Genomic DNA, 25,095 nt, shown 5'->3' with positions numbered 1-25,095 from the left:
AATAGCCAAGCCCAGTCTTACCTGTCACTAAAACAGTTAATTCCCTAAAATACAATAAAAGCAATTTTTCAAAATCATAGTTTTCACTAGAAACTTTCCTCCTTGTAATGTTAGAAGCATTAGAAAAGCTAACTGCATTGTAGAAACGCTCTGCCCTTTGCTAAAAAGCAATGAGCCTGGGGGTGAAGATAGGGCCTATTGTACGATCATTTGACATATTCATCATTGTTCGCCATTATTTTCCCCTTCCACTGCTACTTCAAATATCACATGTCAATAGGCTAAGCAATGGTTTCAGCTGTAAACACGTGCAAATAGCCTATAGAATATAACTCTGGTCTTTGAGGTAAACTATATGTTCATCTTTTAATCTATGACAACCAAATGTCCTTACAAATTTAGGTCCCAGTAACAATACTGGCTTCAGTTCATAGATTTGCCAGTTTAGTGTCAGCTTAGGCAACAATAGCTTTCAGTCTTGGCCAAAAATAAAATGATAAGTCTCTAAGAAAGAGAAAGACTTCTTCCTCAGTTTTAAGTAATGATTTTGTTTAAAGCAAAAAAAAAAACCGGTATCAGGAAAACCACTTATGTGAAATTCACAGCATCTTCTCCCTGTCCCCCTATACTCTCTCCTATTAAATGTAAATTTACCATTTTAAAACCCTCATCTCTCTAACACTAAATAAACTTAATTCTCCAGGTATCTTGTCTCTTACTCAAAAGTAAGCTATTTAAATGCTCATCATCAATCTCACACTTCAGACACACTGCCATTCTCCTAAAAGCACCCTGACTGGTTTTAGAATCCACAGCCTCATTCCAATCAGCTCCCTCTCAGTGAAACATTTCCCTGAAGTCTATTTCACCCATGCTCCTCCTCAAAGGACTCACAGAAGTTTTTTAGGGCACTTAAAACATTATTTGGGTGTCCACTGCTCAGTCTCTGACACTGATGTCACAAAAGCACGCAGAAATCCATCTGTAAGCAGATGGGATAACCCTTTGACTCCCAAGAAAGTGAAAGGAGAAGGTGAAGAAATCAGGAAGCAGTATTTTTTTCAGACGGTTAAAAGCACAGTCCGATTGCCACTGTCTGAAGTTACTAATTAGCAAGAGCAGAATTTTGTTCCTGCAAGTAATTGTGTGCAAGAATGTAGACAAAGAGGAAATAGAGGAAGAAAAGTATTAAAGTTGCTCTTTTCTTTCATGTTCTCTCAAGAATTGATGGCAGGTGGGAAAACTTGTCATTAAAGTTCATGCCAGTTCTTTTCTAATATCCCCCATTATTTTGGAAATTAGGTTCAAGATTTAAAAATAAACTAGGACCCCCAAAATCAGGCTCTTCAATAAATACTTTTTTCAAGTTCTTAGAGGGATTTCAGTGCTAAGAAGAAATCATAGGAAGCTAGATGCCTCATCTGTTTAGATGTTCTGGAAAACATCACTAGGCTTCCAGCTGAAATAAAAGGCTTTTAGAAGTTTCACCCTAAATTGCAATGAAGAAAGAATTGCAACATCAGCCGTAAGGAACCCATTAGCTCTTGACATCTTCAGAGAAATAAAGCAGTTGTCAGAAACAGTTTACCTTCCACAACCTCTTTAGAGAAAACCAACAACTAAAAAGCCTGTGAAATACAAATGCAGTGTATCTTACACCTGTTTATGCTTGTGGCTTTGTAGGAGTCAAAGCAGCAGGTCCCAAAGTTAATGTAAAGTAGGTGAAGACTCTGAGTTGAAGCAAGGGCTTCCTTCCAATGACTGCAGCACTCCAATCCAACTCAGGGCACCACTGTATGCCAAGGAGTCGGGGAACAGAGTGGTCCCTTCACTGGATTGTGTGCTATCTACATAGGTCCTGCCACGAACAGAGCAGAGAAATGTCAGCCTGTGCCCAACCAAGATCCACTTACTGTAAATGTGTGGTTTTATCAATTTCTATTGCACAAATGTTTAATAGATCCATTTGAGTATGCAAGGATAATTAAGAAAAAAAGGGGGATTTATTTGGTGCTAATTCACCACATGCAAATTCCAGCTGTTTACTGTAGACCTACCACCAAGCATACACTTCTTCCCACAGCTCATCAGAAAGCCTCTTGCTGGTGAAAGTGGTTAATCCACAACATTTTTGTTGCTGAAGCCAAGACTCCAAATGGGGGGTTTAAGTTACTAATGACAAAAAACTTGCATTCTTTAACTAGTGAATACTGTAAGCATTTGTCCATTTACAGAAAACCACCCTAGAAGTGGTTGCTGGCAGAAAAACTGGACCAGAATAGAAGAAGCTGTTACTAGGCAGGACAGAGATGCATGAAGCAAAGCAGCAGCAAACAACAGGCTAGGAAAAAATCCTGTTATCTGGCAGCATGGGACAGCCAAAGTAAGCGACAAGTTCCTTAGTGCCCGCCAAGCAAAAGCCTTGTGCTAAAATATCCTCCTGTGCCTTGGCCAACTTGCTGCATCTGACCCCAGGCTGGAAACAAAGCCTGGCCTTATGCCTCACTGTGATGCCTCATGCCACCACACGACAAAAGAAATGGCTCCTTTAATAACTAGGCTTGAGGTTTTCTATTATTCCTGCCCCAGAAGCAACCAAAACTTCCAGCCAGCATTAGAGCTTTATGGTGCTGGTTTCTCTGCAAAGAATGCACTGCCATGAGTTATTTGCAATTTATGGAAAACCAAATAGAAAAACTCCAGGGGAAAAAAAAAGAGAAGAGTGAATTGAGCAAGTGCAAAGCTGCTCCATGGGCATACAAACCTGAATCTGACTAATGTATTATCAGTAAGATCTGACATCATCATAGACTGTTCTGTGATCTCATTTAATTTAAGACTCTGCATAGCATTGCATTTATAAATGAACTAGTTTACTGGATAGTAAATGGTATATAAAGAGTGATTTCAGTTTTGATGTGAACTTTTGAGAAGATGATAAAGCTCAAGGCAGATCAGTCTACAAATCATCTTTACAGTTACCAGATTGCAGCTCTACTTAACTCTTCTCTATCAGAATCCAGTAGAAGCACATTCCTCTGGCTGTGAATAACAGGAAAAGCTACTGAAGGAACATATAACATGAAAAGATCTAGCTCTCAAAAGAATCACAGCATCTGCTTTTGCTCCTGGTCTCAGCTCTTCCAAAAAGCACACGGAAAAGGCATTATTCAGGTCAGTTTTATAATTGCTCACATGGCTACAAACTGTAGTGAATAAAAATACTGAGACGTGGGTCACTGCTGTGGTACTAGTTGGTAAAATAAGAGTGCCTCTACAGGTGCAGCTACAGGTGCCTTTCTTGAAAAAATGAGCTCCAAAACTGTCAGCAGTAAATTTCTAGGGAAAGTTGATCTCTACAAACTACAGAAGCTGCTTCTGGTTTGCCCACATCTTTAAAGTCACTTGGTACTGTAAAGCTTTCTCTAGATGCAAGAATAACAATGCATTAAATAACACAGATTGTCTGCCAGTACCTCCATCCTCTAGCACTCCCCTTCTAGCACCACACCGGGCCACAGGAATACACTGCATTGCATTAGCTTACACCTAACTCACAGCCTTTACTCACCAAAGCTTGGCACAAAGTCAGGAACATACAAGACCTTTTCACACCAAAATCACCTTTTGGGCAGGCAAATGAAACACCTCTTTTTCAGATGCCCTCCTCTTTCTAGTAGCAGATACAGATTTAACAAGACAATCACATCTCATTACACTTCACTTTATACATCAAGTTTCTTATTTTTTGCTTCTTCACCCTGATAAACATTCACTAATTTATAGTAAGTGGATCTTCAGAAGAGATTGATTGACGAATCAGATACCTGGAGGTGTGTAAAAGCCCTATCCACAAAATAAGCCACCAAATATGGCATTAAGAAAACAAACCCAAATCACAACCAAATCTCATTCAGAAGTCTTCCACTACCTTGCTTTTCAGAGACCTGATTCACTGTGGGAATACAGGCCTGGTAGTACCAGATCTCATGGCTCTGAAGAGCCAATATTATATGCTGGAGTTAACTCCTGTTAATTTGTTTTTGAAGGACATTTGCATTGTCACCTCAAAACCCCTGGGTTAGATGGCTTGGGGGACAAATCCAACTCATCTATGAAAGAAAAAAAGATAAATTTCCAAGTTATTTTATGCAATTGCTCAGTCAGTCATTATTTCTACGTTGTAAAATAAGGCATAGGTTCACAAAACTCTCATCTGGGCTATTCACTTCAAGACAGCTATTCATTTTCAGGGGCTAAACTTCCATCAACAGACAATCACTATACATTAAATAATTTGGCAGTGCTGCTTCCCCAACTAAGCTCCTACCAAGGTGATGTTCTGCAAGGAACAAACTCCACTTTCCATTCCAGATTCAAATCCATACTGCAAGCTGGTACCTGTATCTTCCAAGAAAACTAGCCTCCTACAGTAGTATACTGGAAAAGCTCAATTACTTGCAAACACAGATGCAGATTTAGAACTTCAGGACATCTGCACTCAACAGTGTAGCCATTACTATTGACCCACATATAAGTAGTATTGGGTTCAGTGCCATTAATGAAGAATATTTCACTTGTTAAAACAATGCCAAATTTCAACTTCTACACACTTAATTCCTCTTCAGATCAAACTTCACTGCCACCTCTTGCACTTTATACTCCATAAGCCACTCCTGCAGAGCACCCTCCTCTGTCCAATTAAGATTCTGCTTTCAAGTCCCTGTTTAAAATTTGCTGTGCTCCCGTCTTCTCCCCTGCCATGTCAGCAGCTAGGTTGACCACAGATGGAGCACATTTGGCAGCTGAAATGACCCAGATGCTGAATCTGGAGCCATCTTCCCAGCTGCAGTCTCTGGGCTCACGTCCGACTCCTCAGCTGTTGGCTGTAAAGCTGCCCTCAAGCTGTGCCAAGCATACATCCCAAAGCTCTGACCAAAGTGGGGCAAATGCTCTAAATCTGTGAGGCCTGCTGACAGAAAGGATAACAAAGACTAAAGGTTTTAAAAGTAGGCAGTGAGGGAAACCAGACACCCTTCCCCCCTTTCTCTTCCATCCCTCATATTTTTCCACAATCTCTTTTCCACTATTAATAAAAATTCATGGAGAGATGGATGGTGAGAACAAGTCTAATGTACCACATCCTAGTCTAGCAGGAATCTCTAGCAGGAGATTGCCCTTCATCAACACTATGTGCAGTGGAAGGTGGCTCATGTACCTCTGCTTCAAGTCACAGCCACAGCCAGGGCTGGGAAATAGTCTTCACTGAGGAAAAGGTGGCAACAGACAATTCCTTTATTTCATTATGTATTCTTTAAGCTCTCTAGAAATCTTTAAACTATCAAAGCCATGGAAATTCTTGTAAAATTCAGGAGTATTTAATATCCTACCTCTGGCTAATTTCCTCATGACCCTGAACCTTAAAAGGGACTTCTATATCCTCCATGCCTCCCACTGATGAGCAAAAGAAAAGGCTTACCTTGTTTCAATGTCTACAGTCATTCAATTACCACTACACATTCTGATCTAGATTTAAGAGGGAGTATTTGAAGTTTTCACCCTTTACCTCATCTCTACTCATCCTGGCACAGCACTCCACATGCTGATAAAATAAACTATCCCCACCCACCATTAAAGTACCTCCACAGGGCCTATTCTGCTAAAAAAAGAAGTTTCTTCTCAAACAGCAAGTTCAACTTACAAATGCCTCTTTTTCAGGTTTCTTCTATTTATTACTTATACACATACTGTACCTGTTAGAGGTTCTGAAAGGAAAACACTGTTTTAGAGAAAGTTTATTTTCCTAAAATATCACATTTAATAGTGAATATTATTTTGCACATTTTACATTAAGTAGCCTATGCCTTGCTATAAACCTACCCCTCTCCAAATTAAAGATCATCATCCAAGTAAAGGGAGCAAATTATTTCTACCTAAATGTTTTTGTAAAAAACAAATTGCAGTTTTTAAGACTCAAGAGTAATATACATTCCCATTTTTAATTACTACTGAAAACAGCAGTACTGAAGCTAACTTCACCCTGCAGCACTTAAAGGTCACTAAACTGAGCTACGAGCATTAAGAACTTTCAATGAAACAGACTTCGTATGTAAGAGGTGGACTGTATTTCAGTAAAACCAAGTCAATTTAACAATATATTAGTAAAGGAAAGAGACTGTCTATAGTACTGTTTCTTTCCTTTAACCCTTTCCTTTCAAGACAAGTGGCCCAAAATCAGATGATAAGTAATTAAGAACCAGGATCCAACAAACCAAGAATTTTGTTCCCTACTCAGAAATTTCTTGTGTGATAGTGTACAAGGAAATTAACATCTGTCATCCTCAGTTTCTTTATATGCAATCTGAATTAATGATGGAAGAAGGAGGAAGAGGCAACTGGGCATTAAATAATTATTCATAATTTCTGTACTTAAAAATATACATATAAGCACTTAGTACAGAAAGTAAAGGAACACTGCTACTGAATTGAACTGGAACACCAATCCTCACGCCCACTTGCTCTGCAATACTAGGAGAAAAGGTAGGATTTGATGCACTCTCACCATGGACAAATTCAACTCTGTTAAGGCCCAAGGAAATCAAGTTGCAAAACAGAAGATGCCTCACACAGCCAGACACACTTATTTGTTTACACAGGCACAAACTCCCAACTGCAATCCTGAAAGTACTCAACTACAGTAGTAGTATATTGGGTAAAAATGACACTAATAGAGTCAATTTACAGGACTCTAGAAAACATTCAGAAGCTTTCACCAGTGTCCTAGCTTATGCCCCTGAGAACAGAAATCACCTAGAAATCTTCATTATGTTCCTACAGCACCTAGCAAAAGTAGGCCCCCAACCACTAATTGAAAATGTTAGAAAACCCCAAGACAAATCATGAGCTCTGCTTTTAAAAGCTTTATTGGGAACCTTCTGCTATGGTAAACAGCCTGCCATTGAGGGATTCTTTATTTATTTTTAAATATGTCCTTCAAAACATTATTGTTCAAGGCACTGTAATTTACACCTACAGATTAGCGGTGCACTTAAGAAAAATCCTAACAAAACAACCAACTGCCTTTCCAGGCTGCGTTTGCCAGCGTGGGAAGAGACTGCCACCCTGTGGGCTCCATCCAAGACACAACTGCAAGCCCTCACACTCAATACAGAATTGTTGAAAATTTTATTTTTAAGAAAGTGAGGTTATTTTTAGGATTTTCCCCATCAATATAATAATGTTTCAAATACATAAATTCACTTGTCATTCTGTACTGCACCTGAGAAAAATCAACATTTCATGAAGGCACTGTACACAGAAAGATTTTCGGAATTACAAGAAATAAACAATCTACCAAATCAAGCTTTGACCATAGTTAACTAGTGCAATCACTCAGTTCACAAGTGAGTTATGTTCTAAACGCAGCTTGTGCCACCCTGGGAAGGTTTAAACACCTGTATTATGGCAACGCTGAATAGCATATACAGATAGTTTAACACCTCTTGAGGTCTGGAGTTCATTTGTATTTGTAAAATCCTTCTCCAGTCTTTTTACCCAGCTTCTTTTCTTCTACCAGTTTATTCAGGAGTGGGCTGGGTGCAAAAAGAGGATTGTTGGGCTCTAACGAATGCCATCCTGGAAAGGAAGGGAAGTGGATGAATTAGTAACAGTTCTGTTTATATGCAAAGACAACAGAGATCTGCATCTCCTTAGAAAACCATTAGAAGGTCAGAAAACTGAAGAAGGACTGGAACTTATTCTAGGCTCTCTGAGACCCTTCAGTACAGCTTCATAAAGCCCAGATCAGTACTGACGATTATGCACAAATCTAACAATTGGTCTTCAAGCTCAGTGTCCTCCAAACACCTTATAATCTCCACCACTGAGGATTTTTTAAAAGAATTAAGGAAAACTTTTGAAACATATTTAAGTACAAGGAAATAAAATAAAGGCTCTGCTGAGAAGAAATTCAAGCGCAAAGAAATTCCAAGTTGAGTTTCTACCTTTGAAACACACAGTCACTTAGACAATGTAACACTACTCCACAGTACTGACTAAAAGCAAAAGAAGTTCCACTGAAAATGCCATCTTCAAAGTGACATTCTGCCTCAGAGGATGTTTAAGGTGCTCATTCAAAAAAACACAACAACCATCAACGAGCTGTCACCAATTATGTATGTTTTTGTTACTGTACTGACATTTACCCACTTACTAAATGAAGTGAGAGGGAGATGGTTCACTTATGTCTTTTGAGGTATTTACTGGGTTTCCTATTAATTAAGAATAAAAATATAAGGCTGGTAGAAAAAGGATAGGGAGTCTCAACATTTGTTGCTTTTCAACAGAATTTCCCACCTCCAGTACATGTCACTGATTCTTTTTAGTTATATAAAGTACCATTAACGTTAATACTATTATTACTTTCCAGTAGCACCTGATGAAGTCAGCAAAGCTACCACTGTTCTGTCCCCATGTACAAAGGGTACAGGCATGCAGTACAAAGGCTGTAGTCACACAGCATTCTGAGCTGAATTCTAACTCCTTTCTCCTCAACAGCTCAAAGGCTATACCATAAACATTCAGTTTAAATAATTAAGAGTCACATTTGCATTAGAACATCTACAATTTAGCTAAAAAGGGGAAAAGCAGAAAAAAATAAGCATGCAGTACCATCTATAATGTATTTACTGGTATCCAACCCAACATAGTCCAGCAGTTCAAATGGACCCATGGGATAGCCAGCCCCAAGCTTCATAGCAACATCAATATCTTCCTTTGATGCATCTCCTAGAGAAAAGATTGACAGTTTGATGAACAGAGAAGATTCCACATCTCCTTGGCACCACTTATAAATAATTAACAGGGTGTTATTTCACCCTGGTGCAGTTCTTCACAGAAATCTCTGCTTGTTTCACAGCCACAAAAACTGGAGTCAGCATACATATGCTGAAGCATAAAGCTGAACCTCTCACAAAAGAAAAGAAAAAAAAAAAGGCAAGCCCTGCAGGCCTGCTTTCCATTTTCCTGGCTTCCTCTTGCATTTCAATACAGAGCACCTGATGGAGCCACAGCTACCGTGCTGAACCTATCAGAATGACTAAAGGAAGGACTGGTCACTGAAGAAACAAGAGCTTCTTTTAGAGGCAGCAGAACAGAGTAAGTAAGGAAACAACTCAATTTCAGCTTCATCAGATGAAGCAGCAGCTTTTGAATGATGCACAGGATGGAGCTACTCTTACACTATAACTTCCAGAACACAAGTGATATCCAGCTGATGGGTAAGGCAGGCATAGAGAGGGGAGCAGGAGCAGCTGAGTAACATGCTTAGCTACAGCACTTATCACCAGAGGATATCTGTTGGGATCAGAGATGGCAGATAGGAAAGACCTGAAATGACTGTGCAGGTGCAGTTGAATTCATTAATTCCAACATTATTTAAAAAGAAATAATCAAAATTATCAGAAATTTGTTACTTCTACTTCAGTCTGTGCCTATAAAAATACAAATCCTGCATTGCCACATTGTCACAGTTAACTGTAACCTCATTCTTTAGCTGGGAATACATATTTTAGACAGCCATCAAAGCAGATGCACCTCTACTACATACTTCTAACTCGTATTTTGGTAAAGGCAGTGCACTTTCTCTGCAGATCCTATAAAAAGGATGAAGTTATACAAACCCCAAAGGTACTTGTTAAGTAACCTCCGTGCTCAGTGCGTACAGGCATTCAGGGCATCCGGCAGCTTGGCAGACACAGCCTGTGCAATTTATACACCTAAGATCAGAGAACCTTAGAAATAAATTTACAAAATCTCTTGTAAAGGTAACAACTTCAGTGACAGTTCTGTATGAACTAATAATTTATCTATACCTCCCTTTACTCTTTGAAGCAGACAATGGTTTTTTCAAGCCACATTCTATTTCTGAGAAGCTGCGGAGAGTAGCCTTACCTAATTCTAACAAAATTTCAGTTTCCCAAATTCAAACACAGCTAAATCCTCAGCTCATCTGCAGTTGATGTCAGTATACATACTTGTTCTATCAACAGATTTGTCCCACATTGTTAAACTTGGGACTTGGCCACACAAAAGTTTCATTGCAATACAATAAAAAATAGTAAAAGGGCAAATAAGGGCGATATCCCTAGTTCATTCTAGTCTCTCCTAGTATAAAGCAGACTTCCACAGAAACTTAGCTGAGTGCTTTTTAGTTTTTCCACTAAGAACAGAGAAGTACAGACCACTAGACATTAATATTTACAATTATGTCCCCTGTTTAAGTCATTGTTAATATACTAAAGGTATTTTGCCTATGCAAAAGCACACACTTAACAGAATGAGATTTTGTATAAAGAAAAACTCAAGGACTAGCCCAATAAAACGGCATTTCAGTGCTTGGGATTACCAGGAAAGAGACACAATTTCATTCTGATACAAATGACAATCTGGCTCAAGTGTCTACTCTGAGAATAAACACAAAGGATATGATAAAAATTTAACCTGATTCACTGGAACATATGAATTAAAAGACAGCCATCAGCCTTCTCAAGACATCAACCAGCTTTTAAAATAGATTTCATTAGAGTTAAAAATTCACAAATTAACTTTAGCAAGTTTGGAAATATCATACAAAAATATGTGGGACAATATACAAAAAGAATAAAGATTACATCAAAATATTGCTTTGCTTAGGCAGAAAGCAGTCAGCTTTAACATACAAATGCAGTGACTGTTTTCTTCTGCATTTAATTAAAAGTTCTGTTGTCTCCTGAAATATGCACAACGATACATGTCACTTAACAAAGGCACCTCTTTTAAACACACTGAAACACCCACACACTTTATTTAAAACTGAGACTTTTTCTAAAAGAATAATGCCCCCTTGCATTCAAGTGACTTGCCTTTCAAGTCACTAAATTTGCTCTTTTCTTCCTTTGAGATGTAATTAGGTACATCTGTTGATGGATAAATAAGTAGTGGTGTTGATTTTTTTTTTTTTGGGAGATCAAACCATCCCTTCCATGTGCTTTAAAAGAGATTTTTAATATTTAAAGCATATTTGGTGGAATTCTGAAAATGGAGTGCTTTCATCTGTAAAAAAGCAGTGATTTCAAAAACAAAATGTTTCAAATGACATTCTTAGTACCACGGAGCTATGAGCAGAGCACTTGAAATAAAAGCAATTATAGTCTGTAATTTCATCTTTATCTACTACATCCATTATTGGCTTCTTTTCAAAACAAGCATCAATGCTTTGAAAAATTCAGTGGTTCTTTGGGGATTCATGATTATTTCTACCTATGTATTAATGTAAAAGAGACCAGCAGTGAGACTGGAGTTCCTGAAGAACCTATGTCTAAAAAAAGGACACGGGGAACAGGAAGTTTTACGTGGCAGTAGCTGAGCCCAAATCACTTCTGGGCCAGTAGTGTGACATTATTATACCACTTAACTCAAAACTGGTGGTTTCTTTCACAAGCCCCATATAAATGAACTCAGGAGAACTTTACTAATGGTACCGTTATGGGATTTTCAACCACTTTTATCAACATCTCCTGGGATAGAGAGAGGGAAGTTCCTGAATAGCTGGCAGAGGATATTTTTACAATGGCACTATACTCACCTTGTCACCTCCAAGCCAGAAACATTTTCCAACACCAGGAATTTCACACACAAGTAACTAGTACCTTCCAACTCTGCATAACCTGACATTTCAAAGTGAAGGCAAGGCCTTTCCAGTTGCATATGTTGGCTCATATTTAACATTCTCTATTCACTTCCAGCCTTTAATGTCTGAAAATTTTGAGGGAATCCCAAGACTTTTCTGAAGCAATGTAACATTTAGCAGTGTTAAACGTCAACATTCCCTCAATCCAATATCCCAGCAAGTACCTCTCTCAAAAAGTCGAACAGCTTCCATCATATATGGCACCAAGAGACGGTTCACAATAAACCCTGGAGTATCCTAGGAAAAATAAAAAAGGAATCCTAAGTAAACACGTTTTACCAGAACTATACTCAAAAGCTACATGACAAATGAAACAAGAGGATGAAGACACTTATTGTAGCATTACTTAAGATACTCTCTGAACTGCATTTTTCATGTCACTTATCCGGTCAGTATTAAAGCATAAAACATTGCGAAATTCAAATAAGGAATGGCACATAAACAGTCATCATGACTGAGCACAATAAGACTACTACAAGCCCAAAGCAATTAATCTTAAAACAATTTAATGTGGACAGTCTTTTCTTTATCAAGATTCTAATGATACGATTTCCTGAAGGATAGGAGAAAAGCAGTTCTTCCCTAGCAGGTTTTTTTGTGTGTGTGTCCACAACCAAAAACACTCCTGACTAAACAGTCTGCTTCTCCCTCACTGCTCACTGGTGACCCATACTTTTGAAAGTTAGGATCATTTTTACAGCAAACATCAACACTAACAATGAAAAGATAAGACACATGCTATCAGAAGGTAACAAATGAATACAAAACTTCTTTTGCACAAGCATTAATCAAAAGCAGTAGTACAAACACAAGAGAAAGAGCTTTGCAAATATAGTGTTGTTTTGTATACTACTACTGTTTCAGATGTTTATTATTCATTCCATTTTATCTCAATATTTAATCCAGAGAATTCCAAGCAATGTTTCTTCTATAAGCAAGAATTTAAAGAAAAAAAGTTCAGGAGTGAATACTGCATTATTCTCTATCCAAGCTAATTTATAACAATTCATCCTATATTATATACATTGCATACTGCAAAACTGTGACAGAAACAGGATAAAAGTCAACTGGGACCACAGAACAATTTAGCCAGAATTTAGAGAATATAGCCAGAATTAAAAAATACAACCAGAATTAGAGTCCAGCATCCAGATGTTGAATTACTGGTAACTACCAGATTGCAGGCCCTTCTTCTTATGAGCAAATGTCTCCTGGGAGCTGTGAATCTCAAGGCAGTAGCTTGCATAAAGCTATCCAGACCACAGCTTAATGGATTCAGAAAAAGTGTGCTTTGGCAGTAGGGTGTTCCTCTAGAGAAGAAAACCCAAAGCTGAGAAGCAATGAAGATTAATATGCTCCTAGTTAGTGTAGTTTTAAGAAAAACTTGCAATGAGTACACACCATGGAGAATTCATCCAACTGTCTCACAGTACAAGAGGCAGCAGTCTTGTCTCTGGCATGGCTAAAGATAAGCTCCTGCTCATGCTCTCCAGTCTAAGTTTTTGCAGAACTTGAAAAAAAGACTCCATTAACAGTAAACCCTGATGCTTGTGAGTTTTGCTGCTCTAGACAAGCTGTCTTAAGTCACTGAACTTTGAAGACTTTGTGGTAAATGTGGGTGTTTTGTCAAACTGCTTTTAAAAAAGATGACAAACTGGACAAGAAACAGCCTGGAAAGTTTTGAATTGCTCTTACAGCTAGTCAAACCCACCTCATTAAAATTACCGGTCTACAAGAACAGACCCTCTAAACACTATACAGTCAAAACCTACTCACCTTACAACTGACAGGACTCTTTCCTACTGCTTTACTGAAATCCACTAGTGATTCAAAAGTCTTTCGGCTGGTCATTGGAGTCTTGATGACCTGGGTAGAGGGAAGGCAGAGAAAGCATAAGCATATTTATGAGCAGAATCTCATTTCCCCATTACAGCAATGTAATCCAGAACACTCTTCCAGACATTCAAAGAATGTTTTGCAAAAAAACCAACTTCAATGGATATATATGTAACAGACACAGAACACTATTTTAACAGCATCTCGCAATTATGTGTTTCTTTAAGACACTTTCCCACTCAGCCACTATGGATGGATGCTAAAAGGGACCATTCTTGGTGAGCACACTTAAGAGATTACAGTGTATCAAAACAACTTTAAAAGCTACATAGTCTCTGTTGTCTTGGGAAACACAAAGACATCACTCTAGAGAACCATTTGAACAGATTTAATTCCTGATATAACAGGTCGCAACAGCTACCCCACCTCACTACAACCTCCTCTCAGGAAATTTTAGGGAGTGATAAGGTTTCCCCTGGGCCTTCTTTTCTCAGGCTAAACACTCCCAGCTCCCTCAGCTGCTCCTCATGTGAGTTACTCTCCAGACTTTTTACCAGCTCTGTTTCCCTTCTCTGAACATGCTCCAGCACCTCAGTGTCTTTCTTGTAGTGAGGGACCCAGAACTGGACACAAATCTTAAGGTCACCAGTGCCACATACAGGGAACAATCACTGCCCTGGTCCTGCTGGCCACACTATTTTTGACATAAGCCAGGATGCCATTGGCCTTCTTGGCCACCTGGGCACAGCTGGCTCACGTTCAGCTGCTGTCAGCCAGCACTCCCAGATCCTTTTCCTCTGGTCAGATTTCAGCCGCTCTGTTCCCAGCCTGTAGCACTGGAAACATTGAAACAAACACGATTGACTTTGCTTCAAAAGTCACAAGGCAGTAAGATTTCATCTCCTGGCATTTTCTACTGATTTCTACACTAGTAGCAGCAGTTCTTATGAATAAGCCTACCTGCCTGAAATGACGGCTATAAACAGCACCTCTGTTGGCAGCTCAGTGGAGAATTCTGGAGCCTTGAGACTGAAAAAGTTACTTCTGTCTCTTAAACTTGCCCCTCGACAGAGACTGCAGCACCCTCTAATCACTAGAGGTAGCTAATTCCATATCAGAACAGCTGCAAACTGAGATCAGCTCTGTTGATCTAACAGAAATCCTACTGCTGACAATTGCACTGCAGGGCTGCAGTTGTTACTACGATGGAAGGTGATCATAATATCCCCTGTAAGGTGTGCTCACAAGACACTCACCTCCACAAGCTTCATCATAGGCACAGGATTGAAGAAATGGAGACCACCAAATCGGTCCTGCCTGGTGGTTGCGTTTGCCATCTTTGTGATTTGCAAGGATGAAGTGTTGCTTGCAAATATCGTATGCCTGGAAATAAGAAATATATAGACTGCATAAAGGACAGTAGAAGACTGAGGCACTAAACAGAAATATTGGTTAACCATCCAAGAATTCTCAGAAATATCCCAGCAGTTTATCATGGTCCTTTTGCTGAGATCTAAGCACAGGAATGACTAAACAACCACTGCAAAGACCGTGTGAGTTTCTGATTCCCGAGGAATTATACTGAATACTTTTATTAGGTGCAGGAAAAAAAGACTGCGCAAGTAGAAAATTTTATTTAACTCCCCAGATCCATTCCAGGTAATTCCTTCAGCAATCCTGGAAACCTAAGGGTATTTTTATTTGTTGTTAAACACATTTACACAGTTATTGAAACCCAATCATATGCCATGTCAAAAATGCACTTCGGAGTCTTACGGGAAATTTGCAATCTACTTTGTTTTAAAATGATCAGTGATAGACATGATGAGCAAACCTACCAACAGAGCAAAGATTTGATGGGAAAAAAGGTAAAATCTGCCATGCATAGGACACTGCAAAGGATACACAAAACGTCAAGAATTTTAAGACATATATGAAGTCTTTTTCCAGACTTAAACCAGATTTACTAACTGCAATTTATAAGGGTTTGGGTATTTTGTTTGTTAGGGCTTTTCTTCTCAGAAATATCTCAAAACCTCTATAGCTCCACTATAGTGACATCACACCAAAAACTTACAGAAATGGCTTTTTCTTCAAATCACAAAAATCATAAACTAAACAAGAAATGAAAACCCACCTTCCATTTTGGGCTGCATCCTACTATCCCTTCAAAAAGTTATCCTACTAGACTCAACAAATGTTTATCTACATTGATATTTTGCTTACATTGTACTAAGATGTAACTGAGCTTTACAACAGAGCTTTCAGAAAAGTTATGTCCAAGTCATGGGGACATCTTATAGTGGCATTAAAAGAAAACATTTCAGGACAAAAACATCCACTTTGTTTTCCAGTTTTTATTATGTTTTCTTTTTCATTACAGTGAAGGAAATAAAAAATCCTGAAAATTCCTGTTTACTCTTCTTACAAATATTCTTTTGTTATCTCCCCAGCATAAAGTGGCCTCACATTGCTCTGAGGTGAGGTACTAAAAGGAGCAGTCTGAGTTTCATAGTTTTGACCTTGCAAGGTCAGTGCATACAGAAGTCACTTATCCTCACCAAAAATTTGCCACTGTATATAAATATTAAAATAGTCATACAAAAATTAAGCACATTGATTTGTGAAATATAATCATTGCTAGGTTTATATCTGAGTTCACTTCAGTAAGAGATATTGCCTCAGTACCTCTTCTGTGAGTGAATACTTGCAGCCTCACACACCATGAAGCCTTGGAAAAAAGAACAGCATTGAATTAGCACTGTGAAGAAGTGCATTTGAGTTACACTTTCTTCTCTGACCAACCAATTGATTTCAGTTGAGTTTAAAATAGAATTTTCATGCCTCTGTGACTTAGAATTACACAACTCATGCTTCAGGTGACAGCCGAGTCAGGAGGCTTTGGAAAGCCAGTACTAGCGAAGCCATAGCGATGGCTTTCCCAGCACCAGTGTGCTTTCTCTTGGTGCCATCTAGTGGCTCAGAGGAAGACGTCAGAAACAGAACATTCCAAGAAATCCGCTTCTCACAGTCCAGCTGCCTTACACAGCAAACACTGAACAACGCTTCATTTTGAAACAGTTTTATAACATATTCATTCTAACACAGTGAACAGCTGAAAAAATCTGGCCAGGTCCAAGCTGAGTTTCCACATCTAAAGGTAAATCCTAGACCAAGAAATATTGATGGGTATTCCCACATCCCAGAAAAAAACAGAAAGCAAGTACCAAAATGTTCTTAAAGTGGATACCCAAAAGTACTTTTGTCATATTTGTTATGACCCTGTTTGGAAAAGTGCTGCAGTGTCTACAAAATCCTTGCCTGACCTTTTTCAAAATGAAAATGCAAGACTGACTCCATTCAAGAAACGGAAAACAAAACTGAAGAGAGGGTAGCAGTGCTTTAGTCTGCTCCAAAGATGATGACCATGTAACACAGTAATAAATATCAAATATGGTGAGTATAACACTGAGAGGAATAGAACATACACAAGGAATTTTGCAAAGCTCCAAGAACATAAACCAGTATGTCCTCAGACTGATGGCACCCAAGAAACAGCATCCACTATTTCACCTGGACAGTTACCCAGATGAAAAATACCCTGAGTTTCCAAAGTGCTCTGGGGTTGCCAAATGCTCCTGGCTTATTACATTTGTCTTAAACACTTAAGAGAATTCACCTCCCACTCACAAATACAACTTCTCTCAATAAAAAAATAGCCTTCCCATCCCCTACATTTATAGATCCACTTTCAGAGGAATTACAGTTATTTTATAAGAAAAGGAAGAGGAATTAAGTTAATCGTGCTCTGTTTTATCAATGTAATATTTCAGTTTTTTGCACTTGCCAGGCTTATTTATTTTCCCTGGAGATGTCTTCATAGGGCAAAAATGGGAGATGAACAAGTACATGTTGCAGCTGAGGAAAAGCATGAGACATGAAATGCAGCACAAAAGAAGAAAAATGCAGGGTTTCACAAAGCTTATGTTTCACAGGCAGAATTCGTCATCTTGTCAGAACAGCTGTCATACATAGCCCCTCACATTTCCAGCTGCTATCATCCACCTCTGTGGTAAGTCCTGAGATTTGAATGAAGCCAAGTCCTCCCTCCACAGCAGCCTGGCCTTTCCTGGTCTCTGCCTGTAACCCACACTTCAGAGGGCCACCAATGCCCAGAGCCCCTCAGAAGCAAAGCTCCTCCTGAGCCTCAAAGCTGCCTTTAAACACATCCTGTCTTTGTTACCAATTAACCACAAGTCTACCACCCCTACTGAGCTGACACAACTGTTAGTCCATGTAATAGGTTTGTAAATTTTGAACTATTCAGTCTTCAAAAGGCTGTAGAATGCCTGCACTGACATGGAGAGCTTTCCATTCTAGCACAGTGCCATGTGGGATGACTAAACCCTACTGCTTTCTTCTAACAAATGGAAAAACACTCACTAGACGTTTCTGTCTTTCCCCATATTACTGACATGATCTGCAACTCTATATTCTCTCACAGTTACAAATTCCCTTTTGTATCCAATAGCTAATATTTTAAACATCTGACTACTAAGTTTCACTCTTTTACAGGTTTTTCATCCAGGCCTTCTACACTGCAACCCATTTTCTTTGCCATTCACTTCACTTTCCTTTATCCTATACGTAAGTTACCTGTATGTTTATAATAATTTCCAAATATCCTCTTAAAAGGAAGGCTTCTTGTCTTAGTCATTTCTCCCAACCCTGCAAAATCAACCCTTTTGCAATGGGCAGGAGCATATTTGAACAATTTCCAGTATCTTTTAACGCTGTAAAGTAAAATTCAATGTTTTACAGCAGCTATGCTGACGAACAGCTCAGACTTATGAAAAATAGCCTCAGGTGTTCCAAACATACATATGTTTAAATGAGTCCCTATGTCCAAGTCCAAGTCTCTATGCCCACATTTCCTTGATGAATGGTTTTAGACAGTCTGCCATTTACTACACTCTAATTTGCTCATTAAATACTTGAACAACCAATAGTCTGTTGGCACAAAATAGGCACAATCCAACCATAACAAGGTACTCTCCTAAATGTGAAAGGCAGCTACTTTCTTTTGTGTGTCAGGGCAATGGCAAGTTACCCTGTGCTCAGTACATGGCTGCCTGTGATCATTTATTGTTTTCAAAATCACCAGATAATTTTAATTACTGACAGTATGAGAAAGCCTGAAAATCTCCCCAGGCTGAAGTCAACTAATGATAACATCATTTCTCCCCTGACATGATATTCAAGGCACAGCTTGCCCAGTTGACAGGCTAGATGGTCTAGAATACCTCTTAGCCAATACCCCAGACTTACTTGCACTAGTTAAAATCTCAACCTGCAAGCAGTCAAGGTCTTGTGGTCCTGACTCATCAGTTACAAGGCTCAACTTCCTGAGTCTGCATGCTCACCTTAACAGCATTTTTGGGTTTGGATACAATTCAACAGTAGCTTCCAACAGTTACCAAATACAGTTCAAAGACATTTCCAGGGACTTTAAGTAACTGAATGAGTGTTTACTAAAATACTATTTACCCTTTTACACCACACACAATAACCAGCAATGAGCAGTTTCCAAACTCTTGCAATACAAAGTAAACTTAGTTCATTTACGACACTACTGAGCTGACTGAGACTTCTTAAAACCCGATTATGTCAGGTGTGCTAAAAAGAAATTCTTTATCACCCCAATTCCCTATTTAAGTATGGGAACACAACATTAACCATAACCCACAACAAGTACTGTACTGGAACAAGTTCATTTTACTGTTCTGCATTTGCAGTTGGATTTAGATTTGAACTTGCCAAGTAGATGGGCAACCTTAATGACAAAACACACCTGGAACAACAAATGAAGCAATACAACAAGCAAACAAAGCAATGCAACACACCTGAGAGTGTTTGGAACATATGCACCTGGCACAACAAGTATTCCACACCAACATGACAGCCTGGAGCTAGTCTAAGAGAGAAAAACTCATTTTTAAATAAAGCAGCTAAGAAAATAGAGAACTAACTGCAAGTATAAAAATAGAAAATAAAATAGTCTAAGTTTCAAAATGTAACAGGAAAAATACACATACTCTGGAGCAAACTTATCCAGCCTCTTGAAGAGTTCATTTTTAACTTCCAGGTTCTCCACAATGGCTTCTATCACCAAATCCGTGCTGTGGACCACTGATGCTGCATCTGTGCTTGTTGTGATGTTCTTCAAGGTCGTCTTAACGAACTCAGCACCAGCCTGAAACATTTTCAAGATGCTGTAATGTCTATTTACAGTGATTTAATTTACTTTTACATGAAAATCCCCTTATGTGCTCGGGTGCTTTTGACCCCCCAAAAATGCAGGCAGTCTGCCACATTCCCAAACCAATGAGAAAGTTCTAAGTGTGTACAGGTACCATGCTTTCCACTGACAAAATTTTCCTAGCCAATCAAATCTGTTTTTGAAACAAATACAAGACTTTTAAACTCATTCTTTTAGGAAGACCATTTGCTGCAGTCCAACCTTCAACACAAGACTCTGAGTGATCACCTGGTTGGTCAATCAGTAGCTACAGTTCCAGTGCAAAAGTGGGGAAAAAAAATGTTTTCTCACTAGTAAATCTGTTGACATAGTTTGTGAGGGCAGAAATCAAACAGAAGTGCAAGACTTTCAGCCAAGGGTAAATGGAGACATAGTACCAATAAAAAACCCCTACATGGTAGAATATCATGCCATACAAAAAGTGCAAGTATTACGTGGACAGTTTTCTTTTTGATTAAAAGACTCCCCATAATTATATACGTGAGTTCTACTTATCCCAGCATTTCCATACTCCTGAAAACAAGCCCTTTTCATTCCCTTTGCCTGCTGCACCATTTCTCTGTGAGTCATCAATACCAGTATACATTGTATATGTTAATATGTATTAAAAGAAGAAATGAAACTGCTGTGAAGTTTAGAGAAACAAGCACAGCAACAAGTAACCCTTAGGACACAATGTTAGATACATCAACAGCTCCACAGTGGCTTGCTGTATGCAAGTCTTACTCAGCACCGCAAATGCAAACTTATACATCTAACATGTGTCACTTGAAATGCACTCTCATTTCCTTTGCAGTAATCCTGTGCCCAAGTGTTAGGAGGAAAAAAAATAAAATAAAACAAGACTCCTTACTCAGGTATTAAGACAATATTGTTACTATTTGCTTTTGGACAAAATGGGTGCATTCCCAGGGAACCATTCAAAGACTGCTTGCTATCAAGTTAGGGTGAATAATTTTACTCCATTTCACACTTAGTTTTAAAAGATCACCAAGTTGGTTTAAATCTTTATATCAAAGCTGGAGTTTACTAAGGAAAGGAAACAAGGCAAAACATCTTTCAACCTCCCTGAATTAATAAAAAACAAACTGGAAATCCAAGTTCTTTAGCACACAGGGAAGAATGTTTTCTTTTTAAGCATGCTCTATAATGCATAACTGCAATATCAGAACTTCAATATGGCAGTTTTTATTCTCCCAAGTTTTCCTAGAGGAATAAAGAAGAAGATGTCAACCTCAGGCTTATCTGCAAACTTCTTCTTTGTCACTCTCTTCAAACTCTCTTCAATTCCTTTTGTGGACTTTTTAAGGATTTCATCTGACTGGTCTACTAATACCACAGTGTGACCACTGGCTGCTGCAACCTGAAAGTTAAAGAAAAAAAATTCAACATCAATGTCATAAAACAACCAACCATATTGACTTGTGTTGACAGACAAATGCCAGGCAATAATTAGGCAAAAGAGAGCTAAAGAACGTTGAACTAAATGCACTTTACTAGAAAAATCATAAAAACCTGTACACAGCTGGGGTGAAGCTGAAGGGATAAAGGTCTCAAGCAGATTGAGGGAAAAGGAAAAAGAAATCCTTCTTTCCCTCACACTGTCTGCAGAATCTTGTGTCTGAAGGCATCTAAATTCTGTGGCCATGGCTACAGAACAAACAGCTGTCTTGAAAGGAACAAGTGGCTTAGCTGAGATCCTAGGATCTTGTAAAGAAAAAGGGCTGTGGAAACCAAAACTGCAGGCAGGGTGAGCAGGTGGCACAAGGGATGGCCAGCCCTGGGTCCCCAGAACGCAGCTCTGCTGTCAGGCCATGAGCACGTCCCTGCAACAATAGGAAGGTGCCAGTGGAGCTGGGGAGCAGCAGTGAACATTTGGCACTCCAGGACTCTGCACAGATCGGAGTGGCTGCAAAGTCTCCTTACGACACACTTGGTGCAAACACTGGCTCAGCTACAGACAGCCCTATCAGATTGCCTTTTTGGTTGGTATCTAAATTAATTTCCAACATCTAACATCACTTTCTCACACTGCATCAGTATATTAAAAATCAGCTGTTCATTATCTGTTACTTCACTATTAATTTATTTATGTTCCTCTTGTTAGTGAGCATCAGCCTACCTCCACTTTCAGAATCCCTGAACTAACAGGGTTGTAATTTAGTAACTGTGTAAAACAGATGTTAAAACATGGTTCCACTGATGATTTTAAAGTCACTCAACTTCAGAGCTTCCCTTCTGCAATCTTTACCTTGCATTTAACCTTACACCTGGCAACTAAAAACCCTCATGCACCCACAAGACCTACTCCAACAAAGCTAGCTGAAATGGAAAGTACAGATATCTCACAAAGAAAAGCATGGTGATATTCTCATCCAATTTGCCTACTAATCCAGTAAATAAATGCCAGATTGCCTCTGGAGAGCAGCAATAGAACTTTAACAAGTGGTCAGTCTGCACATGGGCATTTCTTTATCCAATTTAGTTTTTTATTTTCACTATGGTTATCCCATAAAAACACCTGAATCATAAAAAAACCCACTTAAACCAAGCTTGTATTTCTACTCCTAACACTTCATCTGCTGCTGATTATTTGTAACAGTGGAGCAAGACCCTTCAATGTTCAGATGAAAAATCATTACCAAGCACATTTATAAGAGATGCTTCACTGAGGATCCATTTATGACACCATCACTGACCAGCTGGTGAAAAATCCTAGAAAAATTAACACCTCCGTTTCCCCACCATATTTACATGGACAGGAAGGAAGAAAATGAGACAAGATCATACCATCTCCTTGCAACTCAAACAACACTTGCCTAGACTCTACCATCCAATGATCTTAAGAATGCTAAAAACATGAGTGCTGGGGAGTCAATTAATGCTTTTCTCATACAGAAATGCTTTTCACAGGGCAGAATCAAAAATTACAGCTTTCAGCCGTACACTTTAGCAGAGGTTTGCTTCACCTGACAGTATGAAAAAGCAAGCAGAGACACAGCTTCTTAAGTGTTCAAAAATGGATGAAAAGCAGCTTTATCAACAGGGTGCACGGGAGACACCACTCAGTGTTATAATGACCTCTGCTTTGAGATAACTTTGGATTGATAAATTGGAGGCAGATGGTCAGCAAAACAATCCTGGGTCCTTAACAGTATAGAGGCCTGCAACCCCTGTTACTGTCAAATAGCAGACGTTTCTCTTGACAAGCTGCTCTCTAAAAAAGTGCAGTCTAACAGAACATGAAGATCAGCTCACTTTCCGTGGAAAACTATAAGCTTTGCATAGTGTGCATCTTCCTCAAACATGAGAACAACTTTCTTCAAAGTTGTTCTTTGATGCTTCCTTCAGTAGAAGCCTCAACTCTAGTATCAAGATACAGAGGAGTGTTTTTATCAGATAAGAAGAAACAGCTAGTTATTTCCTTAGAAAATTAAAAAAAAAAAAAAAAAAGCCTCTATATTCCTCCTGCTAGAGATTTGCCAGGTATGCAGGAAATCTTCAGTTCTGAGAAGGAAACCTATTAATTCATTAAAATGAAGAACTGCTATTCATGAGCTGCAGCTTCAGTCTCACTATCCGTTTCCACTTGGGGATGTCTGCCTACTTCCCTTACTCTTGTGAAGTTTGTGAACTACCCTGGGAATCCTGGGCAACAGGCTCTTTCTCTGAATTAACTAAGTACCTAAATTTTAAATCATTGAAAGGACTGTCCAGTTTCATGTCCCAAAGCTATCAAGTTAGAGGTGAACTTGAAAGCCAAAGGCCTGAGATCAAACTCGTAATGGAAAATAAGTCCTATTTAAATATTAACCACTTCATAATTCTGAATATATGATAGATATATGCTCATTTTAGTCCTGCATTCTACTGGGAAAGTGTCACTTGATCTGCTCCCTTGGCAAGTTAGAAAAAGCTTCTTTCTGGACCAACATTTTCCAAATATTATTACACACTGTGTTTACAGTTAGTCCACGCACAGTCTTAAAAACCACCTTAAACAATTTAAACCATCCGCCTTGGTTCCTCTCGCCAACCCGTCTGACCTGAAGATGTGCGGATTAGCAGGAGGAGGAGAAGTGTGCATGCCGAGCGAGCAGAGAGCAGCGGAGCAGCAGTACTTTGTACCCCGCCTCGGCAGCGGGGGAACCCAAACGCGCCGCAGTCCGGCAGCGGAGCGCAGGGGCGCGTCCCGGCCACGGCCGAGCGCTGCCACTGCTTCCCACACGAACACAGCCTGGAAAGGCACAGCGCGAAGGAGTTTGAACACGGACTGTAACACATTCAGAGAAGCGCTGGGAGGGTTGTTTCGATTTGTTGTGGGTTTTATTAATGTTGGCCCGCCGGCAGACCGCTCGCCCTCCCTTGCCTCGCCCCTTCCCGCCCGCGGACGGCGCGGAGCGCAGCAGCACGGCCGGGCTCAGCTCCGAGCGAAGAGGCCGAGCGGAGCGCAGGACGCGCAGGGGGCGCAGGAGCAGCAGCTCGGGAGGGGCCCGCGCTGGCCGCAGGGCTCGCACCGCGGTCCCGAGCCCTCGCCGGGCCTCGGCCGCCCCGCGGCCGCCATGGCGCCTCCGCTCCCCCCCGCCCCGCGGCCGGGCGGCCGCACCGCGCTCACCTGGGCGATGCCGGCGCCCATGAGGCCGCCGCCGATGATCGTGACATGCTTGATGAGCAGCTTCTTGGCGGCCGCCGTGGCGGCGTCGGAGGAGGCGGCGCGCACGAAGTGACGGGTGGCGAAGGCCATGGCGAAGGCGCGGAGCGAGCGGCGGGGCCGGGACGGGCGGGGCCGGGACGGGCCGGGAGGGGCGAGGGCCGCGCTCCGCCCCAGGGGGGAGGCGGCAGGTCCCGGCTGCCCGATCCCAGCTGCCCGCCGAGGGGAGAAGCGCGTTAGGTCTTTCACCTTCGCTACCTCTGATTCCTTAAGAGCCAAGCAGCAAGGCCAAGGTCAGCACTGCCCACAAGCCCCCGGCTGGCGCTGGGCCGGCGGCCGAGGCTGCGCTGATGCCCGGCCTTTGCCTCAGAGGTCACCGCGCTGCCCTCAGCGCTCAGCTTCCTGCTGCCGCCGCTCATGCTCACAGAATCGCAGAATTATTGAGGCTGGAAAGACCTCCGAGACCATCGAGTCCAACCCATGACCAGACACCACCATATCAACTGGACCATGGCACCAAATGCCACATCCAGTCTTTCCTTAAACACCTTCAGGGACGGT

At 40.3% G+C, this 25,095-nt stretch overlaps 1 protein-coding gene across 1 annotated transcript; it reads right to left on the bottom strand.

Annotated features, from left to right (window-relative positions):
- Window positions 1-7,166: 7,166 nt before the first annotated feature.
- On the bottom strand, window positions 7,167-24,683 carry HADH (hydroxyacyl-CoA dehydrogenase). Its single transcript, XM_069013315.1, has 8 exons — window positions 24,499-24,683; window positions 21,118-21,246; window positions 19,660-19,817; window positions 14,821-14,947; window positions 13,505-13,594; window positions 11,893-11,965; window positions 8,671-8,787; window positions 7,167-7,635 (listed from the first exon to the last, which is right to left on the bottom strand). Exons 1-8 carry the CDS (start codon window positions 24,625-24,627, stop codon window positions 7,517-7,519), a joined length of 942 nt encoding a protein of 313 aa, XP_068869416.1. The 5' UTR covers window positions 24,628-24,683; the 3' UTR covers window positions 7,167-7,516.
- Window positions 24,684-25,095: the final 412 nt, after the last annotated feature.

Source organism: Aphelocoma coerulescens, chromosome 4 (genome assembly GCF_041296385.1).
Source record: "Aphelocoma coerulescens isolate FSJ_1873_10779 chromosome 4, UR_Acoe_1.0, whole genome shotgun sequence".
NCBI classification, from domain to species: Eukaryota; Metazoa; Chordata; class Aves; order Passeriformes; family Corvidae; genus Aphelocoma; species Aphelocoma coerulescens.
Note: the sequence above shows the minus strand (reverse complement) of the source record. Positions and strands in the feature narration are given on the sequence as shown.

Coding starts and splice junctions, on each gene's coding strand:
- HADH (XM_069013315.1), bottom strand. CDS start 24,627: ATGGCCTTCGCCACCCGTCACTTCGTGCGCGCCGCCTCCTCCGACGCC. Junction 13,595..14,820: donor CTATGATGAAGCTTGTGGAG/GTGAGTGTCTTG, acceptor CCCTCTACCCAG/GTCATCAAGACTCCAATGAC. Junction 11,966..13,504: donor AGAGTCCTGTCAGTTGTAAG/GTGAGTAGGTTT, acceptor TATTTTTCCTAG/GATACTCCAGGGTTTATTGT.